The sequence below is a fragment of the Amblyomma americanum genome, chromosome 1, assembly GCF_052857255.1.
Source record: "Amblyomma americanum isolate KBUSLIRL-KWMA chromosome 1, ASM5285725v1, whole genome shotgun sequence".
Taxonomy (NCBI): Eukaryota; Metazoa; Arthropoda; class Arachnida; order Ixodida; family Ixodidae; genus Amblyomma; species Amblyomma americanum.
The window spans coordinates 262,720,683-262,739,126 of NC_135497.1; the positions used below are offsets into that span (position 1 = coordinate 262,720,683).

The following is an 18,444-nucleotide window of genomic DNA, read 5'->3' on the forward strand; positions in this document are numbered from 1 at the left end:
GAAGGTACCTGCTATGTTCTGAACAATCCCTTGGCACCAGCAGTGTAGCGGATCAAGTTTTCTCCAAGACGGCCCGGTGTTGACCTTAGCACTGCACTGCAGTTAGCCCAAAGTGCTTCACGCGAGCGTTTTTTTCTTTTTGTTACTGATCAAAATTTTAGCATGAAGAGTTCTGTAACATTTAATACTTCTTCCTGATATAACGCGTATTTGAGATTTTTTTATGCTTCTATTCTCTATTTAATATCTTTAGAATTTTATAAGCAATACATATCGTTTTTTTCTTTAAGTCATTAAAAAGAAAGCCACAATTATGTGCAGCAACAAAGCAGATTTCTTTAATTTATGGGCGAATAAATTTTTTTCGCAGCACGCCACCCTGAAGTTCTGTTTTCTCACATTAAGGAAAGAGTTAATGTGTGCTGACATCACAAAGCACATGGGCATTTCGCCACTATCAAAATGTGGTCGCCACGGCCGAAATTCGATCCTGGAACTTTAGGAACAGTGGCAGTGTGTCAAAGCCACTGAGGCATCGTGCCAGGTAGCATGTAGTACTGCACATGAACAGTTTGTGCTCAGCAGGTTAACTGCACTTGGCTTGAGCAATGTGTTCTTGATGTTCAAATTTCACTGTAAATTTTGAAAAGACATGCAAAGCAACACCACTCATGCAACAATGCCTTTTTTTTATTTAAGCTGCAACTTGTTAACAACTCAAAGGAATCGAAGTCTTCATGTATTGCAAAAATGTGATGACCGAGCTAAAGGCGCAAGCTTTATAGCTTTATGGGGTTTAACGCCCCAAAGAGACTCTGGCTATGAGGGACGCCTTAGTGGAGGGCTCTGGGAATTTCGACCAGCTGGGGTTCTTTAAAGGGCCACAGAAAGGGTGTTTGAGCTTGGCTTTAAAATGCTTGCGCTATGCAGAGTACAGGCCACCGAGCGTCCATGCCGCGTACGAGACCTCAGAAGTGTCGAAACCTGTTTTCCTTTGCCTCAAGAATGCGGCGCGCGCGGGAAAACCCGGCCGCCATTATCGGCGCATACAAACATTCACCGCCGATACCTCCGAAGTCGGGCCCCTGCTCCAGCCGGTAAGTCGGAAGTCCTTACGTAGCCTTCTATTTCCGAGGAATGCCTCGTTGATGTTTTGTAGCTAGCTGGCCCGCTCTGTGTATTGATTGCAACTGTAATAAATAGCATATGAGTGCTAATGCTGTGTCGTCCCTCCCCTTTGTCCCTCGAGCACGAACCTCAACCGCGGTTAGAGAGCGAGAACGCTGCTTCCGCGGAGTGGGCGTGCGGGAAGGGGCGGAAGGCTTTGTCCCGCCGTATTTCCACAGAAGCAGGCGGGAAATTTACAATACATTTTCAAAAATTCCCGGTTTTGCACCTCGCGGCGACGCGCGGTGCCGGGCTTTCGCACGAAAACCTGGCAGACGACGTCACGTCTTGCAAATGACGTCAGTAGCCGGGGGTTATCACTGGTTCACAGCGCCAAACTCTTTCATACGTCACGCGCCACAGTGGCCGCGGCCACTCCGCGCGCGCCGCAGCCGGCGGAGGTAGGAGAGGGGCCGAGTGAGTGGGGCTGGCGGGGGAGCGCCGCCGTTTTGGCGTGCGAGAGGAGAGGGAAAGGCGCGAAGAAGCGGAAGTTCAAATTTTGTCTGCATATATCTCGGCTTCCACAAAACGCATTAAAATAATTCTTGCTGGGGGATAATTATGAACTGTCTTTTGAACATCCCAGAAATATCGCACCTCTATTGAGACTGCCTTTCTGGGTCCCTTTAACGTGCACCGACATTACACAGCACACGAGCTTTTAGCATTTCGTCTCCATCAAAATACCAATGCCATGGCCGGGATCGAACCCACGTACTTCGGGTCAGCAGCTGATCACCATAACCACCGAGCCAGGGCGGCAGCTTGCGCAAGCTTTAATCCTTACCAAGAGTGCACCCCACCTCTTTTTAATACTTTTTAAATACTCTAGCAGATGTCTGTAAAGAGCTTTCACTAAGTTTCGTTTTATCCGTTTAACATTTAACGTTTAGCGACGCCTCTAGTATGTCGCTTCCATCGAAATGACACCTTCGCGGCCAGGACTGAAGCAGTGTCTTTTCGATCCGCAGCCAAGTTCCATAATCACTGAGCCACTATGGCGGCTACTTTCATCTTAGCAAGCAAAGTGAACTGCTCATGAGACATAACCATTCAGTTGACGACAACACACATTACTGGTCTCAGAAATATAAAAATCTGTAGATGCAAACGCTTCCATGCTGCTCAACCCCCAACCCTTTCATGGGGAATTCTGTTGCCTAGTTTACAGTGATTAAATACAATACCACATAAAAATAATACTTCTTCAGTGCTGCTACAGTTGACCACAGGTAGGCATGGCCCAAGTCGGCCAGGGCCTAAGCCCTACTGCAGCATGCACTGGAGGGAAGGATGCATAGGTGAAGCCAAAAGACCCATGAAATGACTGAGCTTTTGTAAGCATAAGCTGCAAGAACTCAAGATGAAAACTTAAGTATAAGAGATGAAGCCAGGACAAGTATGCACTGCATGTCACTCCAAACTTTTACAGCACTTCTCATAACCCTAAGGATGCTGCTGGTCTGTGCTGTGGTATGCTGTACTTGTACAGTACTGCCTGGATTCAAGAGCCTGATATGCCCACAGTCAACTTCCATAAAATGTATACCTTGGATGTGACCACATCATGTGCCAAAATTCTATAAGAACTGCCTATACTCCTCACCTGGTCAACAAGGGCTGCTGGAGCATCGTACAAGTTCTTGATTAAGTACTCAAAGATGTGCAGAAGTCTTGCAATGTAGATGATTTGGACATCCTTCAATGGGCTGCAGCAAGAAAACAGATGCGAAAGCAGAAAGCTCAGCAATGCCTCGTGCACATGAATGGCCCAAGACTTCGCCCATCAATAGATGAGTACAAGACTGCATGAACTGTTTTTGCACCCCACACTACACTGCATTTTTTTACTTCAAGAAGACATGATAATGAACTAGTTTGAAGCAAGAATGTCTCACGGGGTGAAGCAGATGATACAATGCAAACCAAAGAGCTGCTTGCACCAGAAACCCCCATCAGCACTTTGAGTCTCATTTTTATGTTGCACTGCCTTCCCTTACCCAAAGCAACCAATCGACATGTCCCAATAAAACACAGCGCTGTGAAATGCAAATTCATGTTTTACTGCAAGGGCCTACACAACTTACCTGCGCAAGTTAAGCTGCCCATATACATTTTTTTTTGCACTGGCTGTGCCAAAAACCATGCAGAGGACCGAGAGCTGTACCGCTTACCAGAGAATTCGCTTTTGCAAAGTTTGTCCCAAAGGAGCTCACTGTACCATTACATTTCATAAACAAATGGGTTGTAAGAAACTGAATAACACCAAGCAGGAATTGGCAATGCCACACAAGACCAGAAAGGAATGACGCTGCTACGATGCTGCTACACAGTGCTGCTCAAAAATGGAACAGTCGGACTTTATCACCCCTAGCGTTGCATAACGAGGCAGAAGTGAGAGCTTCAAAACCGATGTGGAGAATTTTGTTCATTTGTCGAGCTTATAATTCTATTTCATCATACTCCCGTCATGAAAAAAACTACTGATAGCTTCTATGGCCCTGACCACCACACGCCCTTGGTGTTGCTGCTACCTTTTCATGGTATAGAGACTGCAGCATAATATGAAGACAATCAAGAACTAGATACAGATACTTTTTTTTATATTTGTTAAGATGTTTTCAAAGACCTTTGGCTATTTAGATTTTCTTTTCTTTGCTTTTAGCTTTCTACACTGGATAGCATTGCGATCGCAGCTTCTCGAAGGCCGCTCCTTTGGGCATCAAAAGTCTCGGACGGCTGCCTTCACCTCCAGGGCCCATTGCGGCAAAGGCCGCACCACACACCTTTGAACAGAAAGGTCTGGTTCTCTACAGCCTTTGCAGTGTCCGCGTAACAGGGATACTGGAAGTTACTCAGAATTGACATCACAGCTGCATGAGTAGGAAAAACTGCTACGACCTAACTGCTGCATTTTAGACTGCTTTAACAAGGTACACTAAAACTGTGCGCTAGTTTCAATAGGTGTCCAGTTCTTTGTTTCAATACAAAGGACTGGACATCAGTCATTCAAAGGTCCCTTGAGATTCGTGTCATCGTCGGACATTTTGTAGCCTGGAAAAGAGCTACAAGAAAAGTTTTTAGTGTGAACTAAATGAGAAGGGAAGTGCTGGCGGGCACATTATTGCATACCTCTGGGAGACGGGGGCCACATTTATTATTGTCTTGGCAACACTTAGAAGAACAACTTTCTTCTGCATTAGCTGCAGGTTATGGAACAAAAAAAGCAGCAGCTGGGTATGCTCCACATTCAGATCTGAAAAGAAAGTATGCACATAAGCAGAGTCATATTTGGCTGAACACATGAGTACAATGCTGAGAAAAGATGGCATTCTATTGCACTGCCCATGAACACAGCTTTTGTCAAAAGCTTTGAGCCCAAGAGGTTCACTTCTAAGCCACACAATTGGGCTCTTGAAGCGCCCATGAAGTCCTAACCTTTGAAATGCAGAAGACAAGAGTTCCTCTCCCCCTCAAAAGATTTGGAGACAGGGCGCAAACTATCAACTGACTTCATTGCGTGGGAAATTCGTTTTATATGAACTGTGAAGATGAAAAAAGAAGGGACACAAAAACAAGTAGCTTCATGGAGATGAGTTGTCTAATAGTCTTCTGCTGACAGGCATGCGTAGAGGATGCAGTCTTTTCACTTCCTTAAAAAGTTAATCTCTCGCTTCGTCAAAATCAGTCTGCGCCCTGTCTGTATGTGTCCTTGTCTGCATAAACCATGAGTAGTGCAATAACAATGTTGAAGGGAGAGTACTGTAGTTTCGGTTTTTCTGAGCTTCATGCCAGCCCGCATCAGCCAGCCAATCGAGCCCAGCTGAGCACTGCTTTGGGTGCTGATTGTTGCGTCACTAGTCTTCTAGCCCCCTTCCTCCCTCCCCATTTCAGCACTACTCAGCGCTTCCATCCGCATGTTTCTTCCAGTGCACTGAAACTAAGGGTTTATGGGGGTTTAACGTCCAGAAGTGACTCAGGCTATGAGAGACGCCGTAGTGAAGGCCTCCGGAAATTTTAACCACCTGGGGTTCTTTAATGTGCACTGACATCGCATAGTACATGGGCCTCTAGAATTTAGCCTCCATCAAAATTCGGCCGCCGCGATCGGGATCGAACCCGCGTATTTTGGGTCAGCAGCCGATCACCATAATTACCGAGCCACCATGGCAGCTCACAACCTGTTAGCGGTTTGAGTGGTGAAGCCTCCTTACACGCGATGCTGCCACTTGTGAGGGGTGCAACACAGTGACAGTGGAGCTCCCCCGTTACTATGTTTCATCGTGAAAAAACAAGGGAGGCCCTTACCACTTTGCAGTAGTTCTGCTAAGACAATCCGGACAGTATGTGCACAATAAAGCATCGATAGAAATGTGAAAAACAGTCACTATCATGCCATTCACATCTCAAAAGTTAGCAACCAATGCCCAACTTTCACCAAATAAATTTATCGTGATGTAAGGAGTTCTTGTTTTTTCGGGATGGTTTGTTAATTCGAACATTTTTTTTCAGCTCCCTTGAAGTTCAAATAAACGAGCTTTTACTGTAGTAATAAAAAGGCCAATACACAGCAACTGCATGATGTCAAGGGACTAGCTTGAGCAAGAACTCTTCGATGTCATGCTGACAAAAATTAGTCTAACAGCTAGACGAAATATGAAGGACTCTAGATAAGCAAACTTTTACCCAATAAAACTTAAAAAAAACAGAAACTGGGGATAAATTTGATAGTTTACTGTGCGCTTTTTATTCTTTTAACTGAACTTTCTTCCTTGGCCATAACAGACGCAATGCATTCAAAATCCTTTAGTCAAGTCACCGACCATGCTCCCGTCCTGTTGATCAAGCTATACTTGTAAAGGATCCTGGCAAGTTATTTGTGGCGTAAACTGCCATGTCAATTGCTAAAGCGGAATCGGCAATAGAAAACTCTGCCTTGTCGATGTTTACACAGTGTCTCAAAAGCAATGAGTATTGGTATCCCCTAGTTTTGCCAGCTTCACATTATTTAGATCTTACTCCAATACAATTTTTACACTCTTCACTGCTGGCTCAGGCACAACAGTCCTCTGCTTTCACCAGTACCAGCCAATTGATTCAGAAGCTGGGAAGGATGACGCACAGTGCAAGTAGAAGGACAAAAAAAGAAAGATATAGATAGAAGACTGAAAGAGAGTGGCATTAGACCAGTTCTGAACGCATTTGTGCACAGTGCCATACGACTTTTAAAATGCTGATTTCCCTACAAATGAGCCCACATCAGCAAGCTAGGCCACGATGCAGTGAGAAATGAAAATTTATACATGTCGAACAGTTTGGCACAGTTGCCCAAAATCCTTCAACCTTTCATGTATGGATAACTGTTTAGTGAATTAAGAAAAAGAAGACTGAAAACTGTCACACAATGCTGTTGTTCCTCTTTCTTTTGCCCCATCACATCGCCACTTTGGTTCTTTGGAATATAAAGCAATGTTATGAAAACCCTACATACTCACTGAATAGAGCTTACACAAAATAGTTTTCTTTTGAATTACTACCTATATTCCCTGCACAGCAAAACTGAAACAAGCACACACCAATGCAAAGTGATTCATGCCACACTATCAATGAACTATTCACGTAATGGTGGATGAGGTCACGAAAGCACATGCCTTCATTGTCGTCAACATGCGATGAAAGGATTGCCTTCTGCATGGTATTCAGCACCAGGCGAAAAATGAGAATGCATGCTGTGTCATTCTCACTCCTCAGGTCATCCTTGTCTTTCTGCAGTCTCAGCAAGAGAACCTGAATAGAAGTAAAGACGGCAAGTATACAACACCCTGAATATTTTGTTCCAATTTGTAATCGGGGCAGAATGAAATGCAAGTGAATGAGATTAGAAGTGAACACAATTATTACCACATTTACTCGAACGTAATGCATTTTTTTTACCTGAAATGGTTAAATGAAAAGTTACCCCTCACATTATAATTCGAATACCATGCCGAGACAGACTCATTACACCTTATTTTTGCATATTGTTAGATGCGTCATACAGGGCAGCCTTAGTGCCAGGAAAAAAAAAAACAAGAACAAATGAAGTTGAAATGTCATATAGGGCGACCAACAGAAGCCCCAAGCCAACAAAGGTGACTGACACAGTGCATCGCATATTGGACCTGTGGTGCTGCCCGAGACGAAGCACTTGTACACTGAGCACAAATCTGACACTTCCTTCCGAGGAAAGTGCAACAGGAAACGTGAGACAAAGGCTTTCATTTCATTCTATTAAGTTATGAGGCCACTTTTAAAACTCAACATCTTTGAAAAAAAAAAATCATTTTAAAAATTTTGTTTGATCAAGATACCCATTCATTTCTGAATGAACTGCAGCAAAAATTGTGCTTCTAATTAACACCGTTCCAAAGATAGAGCCAAAGTTGTCACCCTCTGCATTCTCGCAAAACCAAAACTGAAAGTTTTACATCAAATTAATTACCTAATTTTTGCAGCATTAGTTATTTTTCTTCATTTTTCAGTTTGGACTAATAATAATTGTTTCATACTACCTATGTCTTTTTTTGTATTTAATAACTTAAGTGCTCACAAAAGTGACTCAAGGCATTTGGAACATAAGGATGTCAGTCAACCATCACTGAAGTTGGGTTTGTATGATGCCATGTGCCATTTCACAATGGCAACACAGGGGCGCTCGACATTTTGAAGCACATTATGATCAAACTTGGTATGCACACACTGAAAGCTTGCCTGACAGGTGACCAACTGCATATATGAAAATCTTCTTATCAGCCTACTCATGCCGCAAAAACACAAGAAACAAGTGAGTTCTCACACAAGCGAAATGAAAAGCAAAAGGAACTACGTATATGGTGAATTTCAACCCTCTTGGACGTTACTTTATGGCATTTGTAGCTATTCTCAATCTTCTTTGTTGTTTTTCTCAAAACTTACTTTTTGTCATTCCTGTATAAGATTTCTTATTTAAACTTTGTAGACTTATTTCTTATATATCTAGCTGTGCAATGAAAAGTAATTAGTAAAATCATGTTATTGCTGAATTTTTTCTAAAAAAAAAATTATACAAATTATACAATTACTATTACACATGCAATAACAAGTGGTGTTAAAACTATTTTCTTTAACTGCACAGCTCATGCCATCATGTATATAAGTGCAAAAGCATTTTGCTTTACGATGACCCAAATTCAAAAGTTATGACGGCTGGCATCAGATGTGTATTTAGCACACATATATATACCGGGTGTATCAGCGAACATTTTCAAAAATTTTAATAATTGGCTGTCTGTGCTAAAAATATGGTTTTAGTGGCATAGTATTACCAGTGTTGGCAGACACCAGAAAACTGGTGAATCGCCTTAAGTAGTAAGCTGGTTAACTAATTTTTAATAATTAACTTTTTAACTAGTAGAGTTAGGTGCCTAGTTGCAATTAGATATTTGTAGCCAGTCGTTAGTAATAGCCATATCAGTTTTTAGAATTTCGAAAACGTGATTACCCTTGGCACTGTGGCTTGTCAAAATTTGGCTTTTTCGACTACTTACGTGCACTGGAGGCGCTTTGCCTGCATGCTTTTGAAACCGCATGTATTTTCGCATGATGTAGCTAAATTTTGTCATACAGTCGAGCCCACATAAAACGGCCCCACTTAAGACGAACTTTCCCTTACAACGAACAAACCCTGCGCAACAGTCAAAATATACATTGTTTCAATGGCACAAAATCACACAAATAACGAACGCCATTAAGCCGTGCTGATCGGTTACAACGAATGGAAAGCGTAAACCCAGTGCCACGATGCGAGATAATCTGCCTCCAATCCCTTTCTGCGCCCGGTGCGCGGTATGTTTTCCAGTCTCATTGCAGGCGAACGGCCCGGCCCATTTCGTGCCGGTCTCGAGCGAGCTACCATTTCCCCGCCGATGCGCCTTCCAAGATCGCCCTCCATCCCCTCCTCGCAACTCCGCTCCTCCTCCTCATTCACTCTCTTGCAAATCTGCGCGTGGCCTCCGCGATCGACTGCGCCACCGCCGGTGCTGATCGCGGAGGCCACGCTCCGTGAAGCAGGCCTTCCGTGGGAGCCAAGAGGTGGCTGCGCTGACACTCACGGACGCCCCTCATTGGTCTCTCCGCTAGTGCTGTGCGTCTGTATCTCTAGCTTGATTAGCTTGATTGCCGCCTGCGCGCATTGCACGTCTACCCCATCGCACGCATTTGTCAGTTATAGCGATGCGTACGTTTCATTGGCTTTGTTCAAATCTCGGGCCCTGGTTGTAATTCGGGATGGCAGACGGAAACACCGTGCCCATTTTCATTGTATTCAGCAGTAGAGATGATGAAAGCGGCCTGGGCGGAGGTGACGGCCACTGGTGAGCGGAACTGCTTGCGCAAGGCCGGCTTCGTCGACACACTGTCTGATAGTGAGCCTGATGCTTCGGAAGATTACCAGCCCGGCGGCGATTTGTGGCAGCGCGTCATCGACTCCAACATGGGGGGTCATGACATTGGTTGGAATGATTTTATTTCTGTCGATGACGACGCCGACACCGCAGAACCGTGCACGGACAAGGGCATCGTTTCTGAAGTGCGGGACGAGAGTGACGCGGAGGAATAGGATGAGGATGAAACTTCGGAGACAGCAGCCATAAGCGCGCCTGTAGCAATGAGCTACATAGAGGGCCTCGGCAAAAGCACACTTATGCTTTAAATAAACTTGAAACCTCCCTCATCGGATCTGCACTGCAAAAACACGTCCATCATGGATTTTTCACAAAGAAAAATTTTGTGTTTTCACAAGCAACTGTCTTTAAAGCTGCGGTCCACTTCCTACGAACTTCGGGATATAACGAACGGACGCAACGTGACGCTCATGCTCGTTATAAGCAGGCTCGACTGTATTACTTATGTTTCTTTAATTTTTGTTCCAACTAATATTTGTTTGTCCGCTGAGTTTGCAACAGGCAAAAGCAGCTTTTAATGCTTCTCTATAATTTCTACCATGTTTCACAAACTTTCATTGAGCGACAGAGAGTCCCTACCTATCACACCATGCAGCAGCATTCCATCACCAGTAAGTCTAGTGCTGCTGGTTGAACGAGAGCTCAAAGTATCCAAGAGGTATATCTCATGTAAACCTCACCTGTGCCAGTACCGACAGAGTGCGCCAGTAGATCTGCAACGGCCACTCCTTCTGAGTCCATGGGTTGATATTCAAATGAGTCAACAAGCCATCCTGCATAAAGCAAAATAAGAGGACAAATAACATGTACGTGTACTTAAATGTTAGCAGAAGCTAAATAATGCAGTAATCAACATAAATTTTAGTACTTTCAAAATCTACACAAAATACCTGAACAGCAGTAGCTGCGGTAAAACAGAAATCACTTTTTTCAGAAAACATGGCACCCTCTGGGATTAGCACGAAACTTCTACTATGCAAAAAAAACTAGTTGAAAACACATGCACATGAATGTCCCAGGTGTGATGTAGTATTACAGAGCTGAATGTGCATGTGCAACATCAGGTGTGCTCTTGCAGCTTCCGCTTTACAGCTGTTGCTTACACATGTTGCCAACACAGACTGCGCATGCACACTACAAGCTGTCGCTTTGCTTTAGAACAGCACAGGGTAGGAAGTGGAGGCACCAGCCTCTTCACGCATATCCCCTATCTCGGTCTGCATGGCCACTGTTGTCCTAGAAGTTGGACTCCATCTCGCGTAGGCAGCGTCCAACACTGTCCTTGCTCATGGCACGCGCCAGCTGTTGGTGCCAGTTTCACATGAGCAACCGAGTGGCGGCAAAGGGCGTGGCTGGCTCATCTAGTGCCATCTTTGCCAAATCTTATTGTTTAAGCATGAACGGTTGTAGTGCCCTTTTGGTGTGACATTACAAGTTGAAGTTGCAGAGACGGGAAACTTTCGCATGGTTCAGTCGAATTTCAAGTAACGCAGCACCAGCCAATGGATGGTCAGCATGGAGAGTTTGTATATCAAAGTAGTATCAAAGTTATATCAGGGCTGGATTGTGAGCAGACTGCCCACCATAGCAAGTGGCAGTTAAATTAATGATTGGTCACAACAGGTTGCTTAGGTCTCAAGGCCCACTAGTGGGTCAAGGCCACTAGTGAGTGGTAGCACCATGAGTGGTATGAGGATTCTCAGGGATCTATGAATGTAAAGAATGTCCAATTTCCCATATGTGGGCATTAACCCATTAGTGTTATCGTGTCATGCCCCCAAGGCAGATCTCAAGTATTCCTTCCAGTCTTTTTTCTGTGTTCGGTTAATTCAAAAACTTAGTAATTCAACTATTTTTTGCAGTCCCAATGATTTCGAACTAATGAGGTTTTACTGTAGTTCAAGCATGGCTTTTCATAGCAAGCACTTTCTTTTGTTGTGCTAACCTGGAGTACTGTGTGCGTCACAAGAAGTTTTTAAAGTTGGCTGTTAAGCACTCTTACCCTTTGCAGAAAGTAATTTGCAGCTACCTTTTTGAGGTACTGTTTTCATGAGATAACAGGAAACACTTTTATTACTAACTTATATAAATGAACTTCAAAACAGCATGCAGCCTGCCAGCAGCAACTTGTCAACAGCTCACCTGGTACACATCATCCAGCAAGCCTGTGGCCAAAATATTATGGATGAACCTAGCAAGTGCTTTTGAGAACTCCTCGTACATCTGGCCCAGAGATGCTCCAAACAGAAGACCTATTGAGCCTGAAAAATCCAAAACACAATAATTGAATCTTAAAGGAATGCTAAAGTAGTTTTCTGTCCAATTTAATTAAAACTGCCATTTGATTATTTTTAACCCTAGAACACAATAATCATGCATGAACAGGACAACACTACGTGCAAGCATCTTTAATTATTGAAAAAGAAATTGACTGCACTTATGCTATGCCGTGGAAGCTGCGAAATTCAGCGAGAGCAAACAAATATTTTTTATTGGGTACCAGTGGCACTTGGCAAAAATGCACACCCCCCTAGTAGGCAGCTGCCCACCCATGCACTGCCAAGCTCGATCCACCGCCCATCTGGAACCTCCAAAATCTCCAACCACACCCTACCCACCTCACCTACCATCCAGAAGCACCACCCACCACCAACCTACTTACGGCCACCCTCCACAATGCCTCCACCCACAAGAAGTCCACACAGTAGTGGAACAAAGAAGTGACGATGAAATCGAATTCAGGTGCAATGGGAAAGCCAGCTGCCAGCTAGACAAGCTAATTGAACCCTGCTGTGGCGGTGGGGGTCAGGCTGGACCCCCTCACCTCTCTTTCAGCCATGGGAACAGGGCAGGAGCTTTTGGCAACCGGCAATGTCATCTACCTCCCCCACCACCCGGCTCCCCATGTGAATCCCTCTTAAGGCATGGGAAATGCATTCATGCAAATCTATTTGCGGCTGACCAAATTTATTTGTGGCCGTTCCCCACTGCTCGGCGCTCTTTGTGTGTACTACGCAAGTGGTTTTCGAAACTTCCGCGATGTGAGGGCAGAATTTAGTGCTCAGAGGTGCGGTAACGGGTGCCACATTTGCATCATCCATAGTAACAAAGGATAGCGTTCAGCCGCCGTGGTGGCTCAGTGGTTATGGCGCTCAGCTGCTGACCCGAAAGACGCAGGTTCGATCCCGGCCGCGGGGGTCGGATTTCGATGGAGACGAAATTCTAGAGGCCCGTGTTCTATGCGATGTCAGTGCACGGAACCCGAGGTAGTCGAAATTCCCGGAGCCCTTCACTACGGCGTCCCTCATAACCTGTGTCGCTTTGGGAAATTAACCCCTATAAAACCATAAAAAGGATAGCATTCGGAACACACAAAATTTATCACATTTTACACAAGGCACTTTGGCCAGAGAATTTCACTAATGCGTAAAGAAACTGAAAATTGTAGGATTTAACTCTTTCCTTACTGCAAGAAAACAGGCAATTTCAGGGTGGTGTGCATGAAATTTTTTAAACCTATTAATACAAGAAGTTCTTTATTGCAGCATACTATACTGTAGCTAACAGAATTTTCTTTTCAATGATACAAAGAAAAAAAAACGAAAGAAAAATCTGACAAAATTTTAGAAACTCACACAAAAGGTCCTAAAATTTTAAATATATCCAGTAGAAAAATAGGAGAATAGGAAATCTAGAATATACTTCTTGTGCACTACTATGCCTATTCTACTATGCTTATTTAAAGTTACAGAACTCTTCATGGTAATTTTTTCAGTCAGCAAAAATATTAAAATTGTTCACACGCAGCACTTTGGGCTACTCCACAACGCAGTGCCAAGGTGGACCCTGGACCGTCTTGCAGATAACTGTCTGCTACACGTCTGGTGGCACAGAATTGTTAAGAACATGCTCGGTACATTTAGAGAGGCCCTGAAAGCAGTGAATTCCCTCAGCAACAGCGGAATTGAAAGTTACAGACTGGCACCCGTCGACAGCCCAGACTGGGAGGAGCAATCATGTCTGCCTGAACTAAAATAAGACAAACAGACATCACACAGAGCTGTTGCTTGCAACTACAGAGTCATGTGCTGATGCTGCGAAATTAAGAGGATACCGTCGCTGTGTTGACAGGTCGTTTAAAAATACTCCCTCACGCAACTGAGAAAAAAAGATTCCGAAACTGAAATATAGCCTTTTTGCAACATACTGAATCATGTTACTTGTCCAGAAGTGGGCCGGATTTCTCAGAATGGGGCATTTTGTGCCATTTGAACGATTTGGATAGGTGCGGTAAGGAAAAGTTAACATCCCAAAGAGGCACATGAGCAATGAGGGAGCTGTAGTGGAGAGCTCCAAATTACTTTAGACCACCTGGGGTTCTTTAATGTTTACCGACATTGCACAGCACATGGGCACCTCTAGCATTTCACCGCCATCGTGTCAGCTATGATCGTGTCGCTAAGACTCTACTGTAAATGTGATGCATTCAGGAAAGAAAAGATCAACAGTAGCTTAACAGTAGTTATTTCTTAGTCCATATGGCATTAGGAAATGCCAAAACTTAAACAGAACCCAAGCCATTTTTTGTCAGCTCTTTCCAGTGCTTCAACTTTTGCATCCCTTCTGCTACAATTGCATGTTGTCCATACTATAATGAAAACTGCTGTTGGCCTAGCTCTGTTAGGCCAGGATATGCGTAGCGAAAGCGTGGAGACTTCTGGATCGTAAGAGTGCATTCACTAAATGCCCCCTATATTCATGATTAAACCTTGAGCTGTCGTGGCGGAGTGGTAGCGTCTCCACCTCAAACGCTAAATAAAGGCCCTGGTTCGATTCCCAGCCTCGACACAGGTTTTTTTTTTATTATTCTGTGAGTATGCAGGGGTTTTACTGGCTCCCATAGATGCCGCCACCGAATACGTTGGTTAGCGGTTAAGCGCGTAAGGGCGGGTAAGGGTAAGGGCGGCTCTCCGGCGAGGCACACGGTATGACGTCATGCCAGATGGCGCGGCGAGCGCATGGCATCCGCCCAGCTGCGGCAGCTGCTAGGCAACGGCTCAAGGTCTGTCTCTGCGCCTCCTCAGAGCACCACCACAGCGAAATCGCAAGTTCGTGACCAGTAAAGCTTTCGCTTTAAAATCAACCCCACGACTGCCCAGTTGTCATGCTTGAGAAGGGAGCATGATGTTTTTTATGGTATGGCTTTATAGGGTTTAATGTCCCAAAGCGACTCAGCCTATGAGGGATGCCGCAGTGGAGGGCTGTAAATAATTTCGGCCACCCGAGGTTCTTTACTGTGCACTGACATCGCACAGTACATGGGCCTCTAGCAATTCGCCTTCATCAGATGAGACTACCGTGGCCGGGGTCAAACCCACGTCTGTCAGGTCAGCGGATGAGCACCATAACCACTGACAGCACAATGCATACACACTACACACACAAGCCCATGCAAGGCATCGTGTGGTGTCTCTTGAATGCACAAGCACAGGAAGGATTGCATGCATCATGCTGAGAGTGCCGTGTACCTCCAGCATGACAGCAGTGCTGAGAGGTGAGAAGAAGCCTTAGAAAGAGAGAGGGATAGTAGCATATGACAAGAGGTGGCCTAATTAATGCATTTTCACAAGCCAAAGCCTGAAGGAGGTCACATCACATGCCGCAGAGAGACAAGAGGAAGAAATGGGCTTGGGCAGGGCATGTACTGCGAACACAAGATAACTGCTGGTCCTTAAGGGTAACCGAGTGGATTCCAAGAGAAGGCAAGCGTAGCAGGGGGCGGCAGAAGGTTAGGTGGCGGATGAGATTAGGAAGTTTGCAGGCATAGGGTGGGCGCAGCTGGCAAAGGACAGGGTTAATTGGAGAGACATGGGAGAGGCCATTGCCCCGCAGTGGGTGTAGTAAGGCTGATGATGATGATTATGATGATGATGAAGTCGAGCACCAGGCAAGGGGAAATCTCGAACCGATTGTACCACCAGTGAGTACCCAGCGGCACTGGGGATCGAACCTCACATCTCCTGCGTGCGAGGCGGATGCTCAAACCACTAGGCCACTGCTGCAGTCCCTCTTCACATCTCACTTCCATCAAAATGCAGCCATCATCATGGCAAACTATTGAAACTGCTAATTTGTGCAGAGAAACAAGGCCTTGGCCATTCAGCCACTGCGGCAGATGACAAAAGGTTGTTTTAAGTGTTTTAAAACGCATAGCTGTCAGGACTGCACCTGTGTTCTTTTATGAACAGGCCTACAGTTACTCAATATTTCTGAATCTAGTCTCCGCAGCCGCTTCATCTAGCAGCGGGGTTGCGAGTGCAGTTATCACAGGGGGTTGACAGCACGTTAAGCACTGCCCCCAAAGCACTCGGAACGTTTGCTCTAAATGTCGTGCCCAAGACGACTGCAGGTCTAGTTACAGTTACTGCTTCTACCCTTGCGGTAGTTGTTATGGTGGCAAAGTTTACGTCGTTTCGAAGAAAGCAAGATGCTTACGAAATAAAAGAAAATGCCTACTACTGTGTCTCAGTGTGGGCATCTATGGAAACTGCCAGTCGCTCGACCACAAACGTAGCCAGGGAGATTAAGGTTTTGAAGCGAAAAGCAACAAAACAGCATCTTACTCTTGCATGTTTCTCGGTCCAAGTCTTTGATGATCCCAGCAAGGATGACCATCTGTGGTGTGCCAATTCCAGATCTGATGCAGAAAAAAAAAGTCCCATCAAACCAAAATTAGCTCTCACATTATATTTATACAAAAAAAAAAAAACACGAGAAACAAAATTCAGCTCACTTAAGGTACCCTTGGACTGGCTCAAAGTTGACCAGGTATGCATTCAGGAAGTTGATAACCTTCGAGGACAGCTGTATGTACTACAAAAGAAAAAGCGAGCATAATCAGCAAAATTGGTCCCATCCTCCTGCTGGTGACCTCAAGTTAGAAAAAGGCCTGAAACATACTCCGTGTGGCTCCTCCTTGTCTGGGATGAGGGGTCGGCCATCAGCCAGAGAACAGCGAACACCGCGGTTCTCAGGCACTTCAGTCTCTGGAGCACCCTTGGGCTGCAGGGCGCCTGGACCAGGGCTATGTTCGCGTGGGGCTATTGTTTGTTCATACCAGTGGCCCAGGATCGGCTCGCTGTCATCATCTGTGTAGAAAAGTGACCCAAACTTGAAGCTGTGAAGAATGCGTCAAATTTACGGGGCCTCTTCGATTATCAGTCCCGGACTCACCGCGGACTTCCTGAAACACCTGTCCGGCGTTCGTTTTTCTCGGGTGGCTCCGCCCACCAGTCTGAAGGTTGCTGGAACGCGCTCTTTTTTTGTGCAGCGAAGTCCTCGGATGCCCTGAGGACTCACCAAGCTGCCCGGAGGTTTTTGGTCCAGCAGCTAGCAGATGATAAAGAGACGCGCAAGTACGCGGCCATATTGAAGTAGACTCCACGTGCTCCTGCCTTCGTTTCTTCGGTTATCAGTTCCATTGGACGTTAATGCGCACTATTCTCCAAAGCCTCCTATGTCTCCATCTTGGTTGTTGTGACCTCATCACCAACTAAGTTAGCTATTCTACTCATATCGGTAAAGCTTTTGTAGCTTAATAACTAAAATGCAGAATGATACGTCAGGTTCTGCACCCGTCAAACCATTTTTGTGTTGCTTGATTTCAACACCACACTTTCTTCGGTATAGTAGGGTAGGTTGGCCAGAGTACACTTAAAAGCTAGCTTCGATGTTCAGTCAAAATAAATGCTAAAAAGTTCCCTGCCCAAGTTTATGGAGCTGTCTCCTCATATTAATAATGCAGGCTCTGGGTGGTTTCCTGCACTGAAGTGCTTCCACACATGCATGTTAAAGTGAAACTGAAATGGTTTTTATGAATTCGAGGTGATTGAAGGATTTGAATATACAGTAAAAGCTCGTTAATTCAAACTTACGGTTAATTCGAACTGATGCCCGAGTCCCGGCGCAGCCATGTGTATTTCAACGGGGAAAAATTCCCGGTAATTCAAACAAGTCGGCATTCGCAATGGTTAATTCTAACTAAGAGCCCCTGGCTGACGCCGCTCCTCAGAGATAGAAGTTGACTCGTAGCAAGTACAATACGTTGCAAATTTACTAGAGATGCAAAATAATGGAAAAGAAAAAAAAAAAGCTGAGCACACTATGCTGGCGAAACCCATGCTTCAGTGCATGCCGAAGCAGGTTTTCACTGCCGAAGTGCTCGCCCACACCTCCAAAGCTTTGGCGCAAGCTGTTCCAGGTTTTCGTTATGCCACGTGGAGGTTGATCACATGGTGTACACAATGTAGTGTGGCGGTTCGGGCGACGACGACGTTTTGTTGGTGCCGCGAGCTATGTAGACAGCAGTGTGGAGATGAAGCCCTTGAGTGACGCTGATATAATTGAGGCTGCATGCTGTCAGCAGGCGTCACAGGGCTCACATAAGGTGAGCACAGCCGAAAGTGACGAGTCCAACTGAGACTATGAGCTTATGCCACTGCCAAGTGTATGCAGTGCATGTGAAGTAGCGCCGGCACTCAATGTTGCAGCACACTACTTCTGTGCCAATGAGAACTAGGACGTTGCGCTGGAGCTCTTGGGCAAGCCGCTAATGATGCTGATGGAGTCATGGCAGAAGAAACGCAAGCAAATGCTTATCACTGATTACTTTTAATTTTGACAACCCTTCCCCGTAAATAAACATGTTTGGGGCATAAATACCATCCTATTATTCAGGCACTAAAGCTCGCTGCTTAAGCGGATGCATTCTTGTATTTGTTTCTGGCGCATAACTGGT

The 18,444-nt window shown here is 45.2% G+C and overlaps 1 protein-coding gene across 6 annotated transcripts in view; it reads right to left on the reverse strand.

Annotated features, from left to right (window-relative positions):
* Positions 1-18,444, reverse strand: part of poe (E3 ubiquitin-protein ligase-like protein poe) — a 248,224-nt gene that overhangs the window by 184,612 nt on the left and 45,168 nt on the right. For 3 of the 6 annotated variants that reach the window (XM_077649148.1, XM_077649147.1, XM_077649146.1), the window contains exons 12-20: positions 16,881-17,036; positions 16,608-16,795; positions 16,441-16,520; positions 16,271-16,344; positions 11,790-11,908; positions 10,328-10,420; positions 6,819-6,954; positions 4,300-4,423; positions 2,774-2,876 (exon numbers count right to left, since the gene is read on the reverse strand). In XM_077649148.1, the coding sequence (XP_077505274.1) occupies positions 2,774-2,876; positions 4,300-4,423; positions 6,819-6,954; positions 10,328-10,420; positions 11,790-11,908; positions 16,271-16,344; positions 16,441-16,520; positions 16,608-16,795; positions 16,881-17,036 (1,073 nt within the window). The remainder of the gene's footprint in view (positions 1-2,773; positions 2,877-4,299; positions 4,424-6,818; positions 6,955-10,327; positions 10,421-11,789; positions 11,909-16,270; positions 16,345-16,440; positions 16,521-16,607; positions 16,796-16,880; positions 17,037-18,444) is intronic. The other 3 variants (XM_077649151.1, XM_077649150.1, XM_077649149.1) reach the window with 1 other exon arrangement.